This window comes from Nicotiana tabacum, chromosome 22 (assembly GCF_000715075.1).
Source record: "Nicotiana tabacum cultivar K326 chromosome 22, ASM71507v2, whole genome shotgun sequence".
In the NCBI taxonomy this organism is placed as follows: Eukaryota; Viridiplantae; Streptophyta; class Magnoliopsida; order Solanales; family Solanaceae; genus Nicotiana; species Nicotiana tabacum.
In genome coordinates this window covers 27,851,755-27,861,840 of record NC_134101.1, presented here as the reverse complement: position 1 = coordinate 27,861,840, position 10,086 = coordinate 27,851,755, and the positions used below count along the sequence as shown (strand labels likewise).

The 10,086-nt window shown below is 35.5% G+C and overlaps 1 protein-coding gene across 3 annotated transcripts; it reads right to left on the bottom strand.

The window, feature by feature from the left end:
* Positions 1-629: 629 nt before the first annotated feature.
* LOC107820996 (uncharacterized) lies at positions 630-5,021 on the bottom strand. 3 transcript variants are annotated; one of them, XM_016647374.2, is made up of 9 exons: positions 4,571-5,021; positions 4,263-4,474; positions 3,830-4,011; positions 3,097-3,381; positions 2,966-3,024; positions 2,822-2,858; positions 2,647-2,718; positions 1,501-1,825; positions 630-1,261 (listed from the first exon to the last, which is right to left on the bottom strand). In XM_016647374.2, the coding sequence occupies exons 1-9, from the start codon at positions 4,677-4,679 to the stop codon at positions 878-880; spliced, it is 1,665 nt and encodes a 554-aa protein (XP_016502860.2). In that variant the 5' UTR covers positions 4,680-5,021; the 3' UTR covers positions 630-877. The 3 variants fall into 3 exon arrangements, with proteins under 3 accessions (XP_016502860.2, XP_016502861.2, XP_016502862.2); XM_016647375.2 differs by having other exon boundaries at positions 3,965-4,011; positions 4,571-4,996; XM_016647376.2 differs by having other exon boundaries at positions 4,263-4,464; positions 4,571-4,678.
* Between the last annotated feature and the right edge of the window lie 5,065 nt (positions 5,022-10,086).

The following is a 10,086-nucleotide window of genomic DNA, read 5'->3' as shown; positions in this document are numbered from 1 at the left end:
ATAAACTATATTACTGATGGTGGAAATAACAATCTTATAATGTGATTTTAGTCCAAGGCTAATATACAAATACATTGACTATTTTGACACTTGGTTTCTTTATCGTTTTCTCTGTATTCTGCTTGCACATTGTTTCGTATCGAAATTCTATCAAACACCAAATGATGTTTTTACAAGATGTTTGAATAGTTTAGTATGATTGACCAACAAGGTAGCATAACTCCTTTTCCATAAGCATTACTCACCACTAAACCAGCTAGATGACTTTGCAAGTAATTTGATAAGATATCAGACATCGACTATATTTCATCGGTTCTTCGGTTTAATCGAAAACCGAACTATTAAAACCGACCACCAAAAATTTTAAAATAATAAACCGCAAACCGACCGAATAAATCGAAAAATCGAAATCGAATAAATCGAAATTTTCGGTTCGGGCGGTATTATGCCCACCCCTATCTGGAACACCTCTAACAGAGGGGCAAATAGTCAATTTTGAAAGAACTTATTGTCAACCTCTTACATATATGAAAGAATATGATTCAGAAGGGAAGAACTTGCATCAGTATCTCAATTTCAATTCAAACATGGATTTGATTCACACTCCATGTTCTGAGAAAGATTTATCATCGAGGAAAAAACGGAGTCTTTGTCTAAACAACAATCTAGTGGCTGGTTTACTAATATCAAACTACAATGGCTATGATTGAAACACATTGATTGTTCAACACCTAATTATTTTGGGAACCTCAACATACAATACACCTTAGGCTCTTTGAACTGCCATCAGTTTTTCAGTATATACAGCAAACCCAATACAAGTTACAACAGAAACAATACATCTCTCAGCTAGTCCTATTGCAAAAGGTGAAGTAGACTACTCTTGAATTGGTTTATCCTCTTCAATTCCTTCATCAAGTTTGTGCATATGCTCTTTCTTATAGATGCGGTGGCGCCTCTCTCTCCCATATATGATCCAGAATGTAAGAGAAAGTAACACTGCAACAGTTACCATCACTAGCCCAACATACACTCTTTTGCTATATTGCAGCAGACCAGGACAATGTATATTATATATGTCACCAAAAGTTTGCCTAACAAAATCACAGTCTTGCAGTTGAACTAAGAATGGACCATAATTGTACAATCCAAAGCTCACATTTACAGAAGCAGCCATCTGACTGTAGAGAGTTGGAGTCAAACGGCCCGGTGTGACACAAATGCCGCTCGGGGAAACTTGACAAACATAGTTGTTCAAAACCTGCATTGTACGAAAACTAAATATAATCAAAACGAGTTTAAGTTATATATACTGACACTGTCTGTGCACAGAACATAATCAAACTTTATCATCTTTGGCAAGCAGATAGTCGCTCTTTTCTTGTTGTCAAACATGGAGGATGTACTAAGAGCCTCAGACTAAGTTAGACATGATTATTAATTTCCAAGGAAACTTCAAGAACATCGAGACTGGAAATATTGTTAAGCAAATAATACTACCTGAGTTGCATTATCCAAGTCCACTTCAGCAGGAGAACAGGTGTGAGAAGTTAAGTCAGGATTAAACAGATTGCAAAGGATTGGCAGCAGAGGTCCTGATTGATTGTAGTAGAAAGGAGCAAAGTTGGGAGAGAAATTGATGTTAGAGACATTTGTAATAACCTGGTTGACAATATCAACCAGGTTATAATTCACTTCTTTGCTTTTGGTTAATGTTTCTTGTGCAGTGGCATAGTCCACACAAGGCAATATGTCATCTAAAGCTGTATGAGATGTGGGGTTTTGGATCCACTGATCCATTGCTACACAAGTATCTGCAGTCACGCTGAAACGTTAAACAGAGAACAATTAGAGATGTTTCACAAACTGGATTTTAATAGACAAGATAGTGTCAAATAAATAATATTAGAGGACACTTGAAAAGACTCATCAAACAGTACTAAATTGTCATTAACCATTTACAACAAAGACCTACTATTAAGTAATTACTCTTTTTCATCATGTTGTCCTCCCAATTAGTTTCTGTACAAGGTTTAATGCGATATTATGCCTGTAGAAAATATTAGTAACAAACCGCCCATGAGAATTGAAGTTTTAAATCTCGTTGCATGTTAATCAATACTAGAATGAGGCTGCTAGATTAAGTTTAGACATTCTTCTGCAATCAGCTCCCTCTGAAAGATTCTGTGACACTTTAGGCGAATCCTAAATCGACAAAATACGGGAGAAATGCTGGGTATATAAGTAGACATACTTTAGACTCTAGGGACGCGTTTTAAAGCCGTGCAGACCTAGGCCCAAAGCGGACAATGGTGGGACAAATATCAGCCAGGACCCTAGGCCCAAAGCAAATAATATCACTAGTGGGTTGGGCTGTTACAATACTGATTCCTAAAGAAGCAATCAGAATGACATCGCGCCTAAACCCCACACCACCAGCACACCCCTCATTTTCATGTATTGGTGAATAGCTGCAGATATCAGAACTTTTTAACTCCAACATCAAGTTAGGGATTAACTCTGTTTTCTCCTGAGAAGCTGTATCCATAAGACGAAGATTTGCCTAATTTGATAAGAGATATGTCATAACTAGCTCGCAGCAGCCTAGTGAAACAGAAACCATAAGGGAAACTTATCAATGCTTACTTGTGGAGAATAAGAAATATCCCACATAAAATTAATGTCCCAGTGACAAGAATCCATCCAAATATCACCAAACTGCACAAATAGAACATGAGATCTTTCATTGAGAAAGAAGTACGGAGGAAAAGTATGGAAAGACAAGATACATAACGGTGTAGTAACGCAAATGTAAACTCACGTGTAAACAAGAACCTGCATTCCGAACATTGAAAATACTGGAAGGAGAAAAGACAATCACATCAAATTTATTAGCATAAAATATGAAGAACCATTTAAATTTATGACATGTAAAAAATCTGGTGAGCGATCAAGGTAATCTTACCAAATCCAAGAACAATCAATAGAAGCATAAGAGCAGATAGAATGATGAGAGCCACTCTCCTGCATAAATGTAGCCAAAGGCATTTTAATGATATGAAATGCAACAACAATCTTGAAATGCCATTCACTTACACTGATTCTATAAGGTGTTCTATGTCACCCTTATTGCCAGCTGTTTTAGTAGAAAGGGTACTAGCAGAAGAAGTAATCTTTGTTTGGATGTAATCAATGTCGGTTTGGACATTAGCAGGGATCGAAACGTTATCCACTGCGAGCTGTTTGGCAGCAGCTAGATAAACAGACACATTCATAAGATTATCAGCTGTGGCATTTGCCTGATGCACCATATAATCCAATGTGTTAATTGTACTGCTGTGAAACTTCTCTTGGCCTGTATACAAAATGAAACATCCAATGCTGCACATAGAAAAGCAAATATGAATGTGAGAGCCAAACTTCAAAAGAGAAAAGCATATAAATATGTGCATATGCACATGTATGTAAAGGGATTTGTTTGGAGTTCAATTTCTATACACTGCCAGAACAATATTTATACTATCAGGTCACTTTTACGATACTTACAAATAAATGCTCATAAGTAGTGAGATTAGTAACCTTGATAATGTTGGGTGTGCCAAGTCTCACATTATTAGTTGAAAAGATTGGGACATGATATATAAATTGTAGGGATCTCTTAATCGTAAGAGGTCTTTCATGTAACCACACATAGGATTACTAACATGGAAAAGAAGGCAGGTTAACTGCTACAACAGGGTAAAATATTCCAGTCATGTAAAAAAAATTACACTGTCGATGTATATATAAATTAAATCCATTTAGGAGAATGGGGAGAGAGAATGAATACATTGCAGCAATGGTAAATAGTACGAGGAATATGAGGGAAAGAGCATAAGCCATTCGAGAGTATCCATAATGTTCTCTTCTACAGCAACGGTAGCAGAGACAGATGAGCAATAAGCATAGACCAAGTATCACAAACCAGATCAGCGCCGCGATAAAGAATGGAACTGCTGTATATGCCACAGACTGCATAGAAACGAGTAATAGCATGAAAAAACAATTGAAAGAAAAAAAATACATGCAGATAAAATTTATAGACTCAAGTGTAAATGTATTTTATCTTTAGCTCTTTGGTTTAAGCTGGAAAAAGTCCAAAACACTGAAAAGTGACTCAACTTTACCAACTTGTTGAAAACTGTTTCTTCACCTACATTTTGTATTTAGGCAAGATTTACAGTTAATAAATTACAAGAAAGGTAAAAATCTTGAATACTTACAGCCCAGTAATGACGATCATTGATATTCCATCCTCCAGTATATTTCTTAAAACCATTTAAAGGGTCTTTTCTGTAAGTTCTCTTTGGAGCCAATATAAGTGAAGAAGTCAGAACTGGAGGCTCAGCAATATTGGGACCTTCTGCAAATATCCTTTTTGTACCCCTTGAAAACATTACCACATCATCTTCATTCCTCCCCTCCCTATATTCATCTAAAATAAAACATCTTCGAAACATAAGCTGGAAAAAAATGCATAATAGAATAGAACTTTTCGCATAAAAAGCAAAAAAGAGAAAAGGCTAAATACCTGATATGGGTGGTAATCGAAAATGAGACTCTGCTACTCCATGTGTGAAGGAAGAGGAAATGATGAAAATGGTTAAAAGAGAAAATAGCATTGGCGTTTTAGGTAACATTGTGATAGTGAGTTAAATGATTCTTGTTTTTTTTAATGGAATTTTCTTGGTAGAGAAAGAATAACTGACTATAAAAACTTGCAAAAAAATTGAACAAAGAAACTCCTTTAGAAACTTGTATAAACTTATATGCAGGTTGTACTGTGTACAAACAGAGAGAGAAGAGAAGGAGAATTTTAACTGTTCAAAAACATGTATGAAAAGCAAATGCGTTTACACAGACAATTGAACAAATGAGAAAGAGAGGGAGGGTGCCAATTGAAACGGAGGGAGTAATGCATAGTCGGTGTAAAATACAGTATCAGTATTGTTGCGTTAACAAAATAACAGTCGCTCACTGTAAAATACTTTCTCGAAACCGATATTTTATATTATGTTATAATATATCTCTTCTATAACAATATTTTATTATAACATATAAAAAAATATCGAAACAAACGTGATTGTTACAAAGAGGTTTGACCATAACTTATCTTAATTTGCAAGAACTAAGTGTCTATAAGCTGATTCTAAAATAAGTCCATTTATTGGATTGTTAACAACTATAATTATATTTAAGTGATGTGATAACGTAAACAAAAGCTTCACAGTATCAATCTATAGAAATCGAACTCAAGTTCAAAAAGTTGGAAGTATACTAGCTGGGGATGTATGTATGAATAAAGTATATTCCAGACTAGTGCAGTATTGTTACTTATTTAACTTTAGTGTTTGGTCTTTTTAGGAGGGGATTGGATGAATTTTCCTTTTTCACTATTAAATTCGACAAAAAGAATTCATACTCAATTGATTTCTCTTTAGTAAGAAAGAGTAGAATCAATTCGTATTTACTTTAGGACATTAAATTATTATCAGTATGTTAGTTTAACTTGTAACTGTAAACTCCAACATCTTAACTTAAGTTTCATCAATATATAAACTTTAATCACGAGTTCCATTGATACTAAAACGTTACAAAATTAATTGGGTGAAAAGTAGAAAATTAGTTATTGCCACATTAAGAAATCAATATATTAGAGGTTTTCTCTTGTTGAAACTGACCTAGATAGTATAATTTAAGGATTTTGTTTGCTGTTCCTGACATGGTTACGTAGTGGAATTTTGGTCCGTCTCCTTTTGATCTTGTTTTTTTCTTTTAATCATGTACTACTAGTATTATCTCAGTGGTTGAATGATGCCTAGATCACTTTACATAATTACACTTTGCCAAAGCTCCATACACAAACAAGTTTTTCTTCTATTTCTATTTTACACTTTTGTCTTTTTATGGGGATCTCTTCTCCTTTTCTTTTGCCTTTTCTAAATTAAGAATATTAGATTATTGAATTGGAAAAATGTGAGATTACTACTTATGTTATTGAACTTTAGGCATGAAGCCTAAAGATATTTTGTGATTCTGTTTCAATTATTGTAGAGGGTCCGTTAAGACTCGTTATAATTCTTTAAAAATTAGGAACTTATTTGTATAAGTTTTCTTACAAGGAAAATGGAGTTTATTATTGTTTTGCAATAGCAAATAGGATTCGTTTTGTAATAAAAAATTTTGAAAATTTATTTCCTCATAAAAAGAAAATACAAACACCTTTAATCTTTGGTGGGCAAAGAAAATGTTGCGGGCTCATTCTCCCAGAATCACAGAGCTCCACAAAAGATAGTACACTTTTTGACTTTAGATAGTGTTGTGGGCCCAAAAGCCAACATAGTGGACCCCATCACTGATTCACCTCAATTACCGCAAGACCCATATGTTGCTCTACTCTGATCTGGTTCTGTTCCCGCCTTTATTTTCACCTTTTAAATTTAATGTTGTTATAAATATATTATATTATGGATATTCATTTGGTACTCTGTTATGGATAAATATTACTCCCAATAGAAGATTATTTATATATGGTATAATGAGCCTATCCTTTCGGTACTCCATTATGGATAAACATTACCACCGGTAGAAGATTATCTATATCTGGTATAATGAACTTATCCTTTCGGTACTCCGTTATGGATAAACATTACCCCGGTAGAAGATTATCTATATCTGGTAAAGTAGCAACTTACACATCATCTTGATTTCTTCTATAAATAGAGGAGCTTTCAGTTCATTATGTACATAAGTTTGAAGTTTGAATAATATATCACTTTCTCTCTATACTTGTCTTTACTTTACAGTCTTTATTTATAACACGTAAGTGGTGACAACGAAAAGGCTTTTAAGCCTGAGGGGCGGTGAGCGTTATCAACACGAGACTCTTCCATCTCGAGCAAATACTTTGAAAGTATCAGAGGTACGAACTTTCTTTTTTAAATAATGTCAAATCTTTCTAAACTTGATTTTGTAGCCGTGGATATATCGAGCAAAAGCTACATGTCTTGGGTGCTTGATGCTGAAATTCATCTTGATGCGATGGGTCTGGCAGACACCATCATGGACAAAAATAAGCATCAAACCAAGGCCGTGCGAAAATAATGATATTCCTACGCCATCACCTTGATGAAGGCTTGAAAATGGAATATCTCATTATTAAAGATCCAGTCATACTGTGGAATAATTTGAAAGATAGATATGACCACCTGAAGATGGTCGTTCTTCCACAGGCACATTATGATTGGACTCATCTAAGGCTACAAGATTTTAAATCTATTAGTGAGTATAATTCTACTATGTTTAGAATTATGTCCCAATTGAAACTATGTGGTGATAATATTACTAATCATGATATGTTGGAGAAAACTTTCACCACTTTTCATACCTGGAATATGCTCCTGCAGCAGCAATATCGAGAAATGGGATTCAAAAAGTATTCTGAACTTATCTCACATCTTCTTGTAGTCGAGCAACATAATGGGCTATTAATAAAAAAAACATGAAAGCCGACCTACTGATTCTTGTCCATTCCCTAAAGTGAATGAGATGAACTTCCACCAAGCTAAGCGTGGAAGAGGACGTGGCCCCAGTCGTGGTCATGGTCGTGGTCGGGGAAAAAACTCTAATCATGGTAATAATAATGCACCAAAGAACCCTTCTCACCACCAGCAGTGGAAAAGGAAGAAGCAAAAGCATGAAGCGGTGCAAGCAACAAAGCTAGAAAATGCATGCTATAGATGTGGAGGAAAGCGACATTGTTCACGTACATGTTATATGCCAAAGCACCTGGTTGAGCTATATCAAGCCTCCCTGAAGCAGACAGAGAAAAATGCTGAAGTAAATTTTATTTCTGAAGATAATTTAGACTTCATGCATTTGGATGTAGCTGATTACTTTGCACTCCCAGAAGGAGAAACAAGTCATGTGATCGGTGATGAATCTTTAGAGATATAAATATTTTAATTTTTGCTGTTTGTAGTAGATAGTATGGTTATGTAATTGTTGTACATAAATAAAAGTTATGCTTTGATAATGATGTTTACTATCATATTTATTTTGTTTATGTCATTTTGAAGAATATGGATAATCCTCAAATTATGTTTGGATCAAAGACCAATCATGAAGATATTTGTGTAATTGATAGTGGAACAACTCATGCCATATTCAAATATCAGAAATACTTTTCTTATTTGTATAAGAAAAAAGTAAATGTTTCAACAATTTCTGGTAATATAAGTTTAATTGAAGGCTCCGGAAGAGCCACTATATTTCTGTCTAATGGAACAAAACTTATAATAGACAATGCATTATTCTTGTCACACCCCAACCTCGGGGAGCGCGACCGGCGCTCAACTAAGTGAACCCGGTCGAGCAAGCCTATTGAACCTTTCCTACCCGACTCATTCATAATCCAAAAAGGGAACGCATCATCATTTGTAAAACAGGGGAGAGATCAATTATATAAATATATAAACGTTGCTAGTTCATTTTTCCTTATATATGTACATTATGCCATAGTTGAGTTTCTAAAATACAACTCGATCCAACGACCACCCCAACATACATACATGACCCACATAAACGTCTACGGAGCCTCTAAGGGTACAAAAGAGCAACATGACAATTCTGGCAACAAGGCCCCGGTTATACATCAAAATATGAAAACTTATACAAAAGAAGGACTACATGACCCCTGGCAGGAATGGGGCTCACCAAGACTGCTGTGAGGAGAGAAAGAGAGCACCACTATTTGCGATCGGCACTATCTGCGATGGAACCACCTACATCCATTCAAAGATGTAGCGCCTCCGGCAAAAGGGACGTTAGTACTGTCGAATAGTACTAGTATGTAAGGCAAACACCAATCTTAGTAGAATGAACAGTGAAACAAAGAGAAGGCAGTCATAATAATCAATAAGTACTTCACAGAAATACAAAGAAACACCAAGTAAGGATCACATAATTTCCAATTCAATCTTTCCATCTTTTTAGGTTAATAATCTTTAGTGCCAAAGCCACAACTCACAATGCCACCGTGTTTTTACACGGAGTCCGGTCTCGGCCCGACCGGCTAAGCCATCTCAAGTGAGACATATCCATATCCACATTGTAAATCAATGATTTCAACACAAATGCCACCATGTGTACAGCATGGCGTCCGATCTTGGCCCGATCGGCTTAGTCATCTCACTTGAGACATAACCTCTTTCAATTGTTCACTCAATTCACAACTCTTTCCCATCTTTCGTTACATGGCACAAACAGCCTCATTTATTAAGTAGTTCTTGGCACTTGGGAATATTTTACAATTCAAGTCTTTCCCTTTGTATTCGTTTCAATAACATCATCATTCATGTTGATAAGTGCTATCACATAAGGCATTTCACACATAAGGGAAGGAGCTTGGAAAATCATGATTTCATTCTCAAATAGCATGCTGACATGGTAACCATCTAAAACAATTAGGGAATATGAATCTTTCAATCCAACACACTAAGGCAAACAATTCTAGTATGATCAAGTTGGAACTTACACCAATTATTCGGACACCAGACGTTCGATTCTAAGAAGAAAAGAGTTAGCCATACATACCTCAATTGCGCTTCTTTAGACTCTACAATTACCCGGAACCCTTAGCAACCTCAATCTATTTTTGCAATATACAAATTGAACCCAAAATTAGGAAAATATTCATAGTTCTAGTTTACTTTTTATTTTTCCCACACTCTTTATCACATGCATGCAAGATGAACCACTCTCATACCCATGAAGTGTTACCCTAGTACCCCATTATAGCTATGTTTGAAATTAAGAGTTGGGGTGATGAAATCTTACCTTTTTGGATGAAGAATTTGGTGCTCTACTTGAGTATTTCCAAGCTTTGAGTGATGGTTGAAGATTAATTGATGAAAATTAGGCCCTCCCTCTAGAACCCTCTCTCTCTCTCTCACACTAGAAATATGAGAAATGAGCTTCAAAATGGACAAAAAGGGTGTTTTAACGGAATGGGGATCGGGTTTTAAATTAAGAAAATGGGTTCTCCGA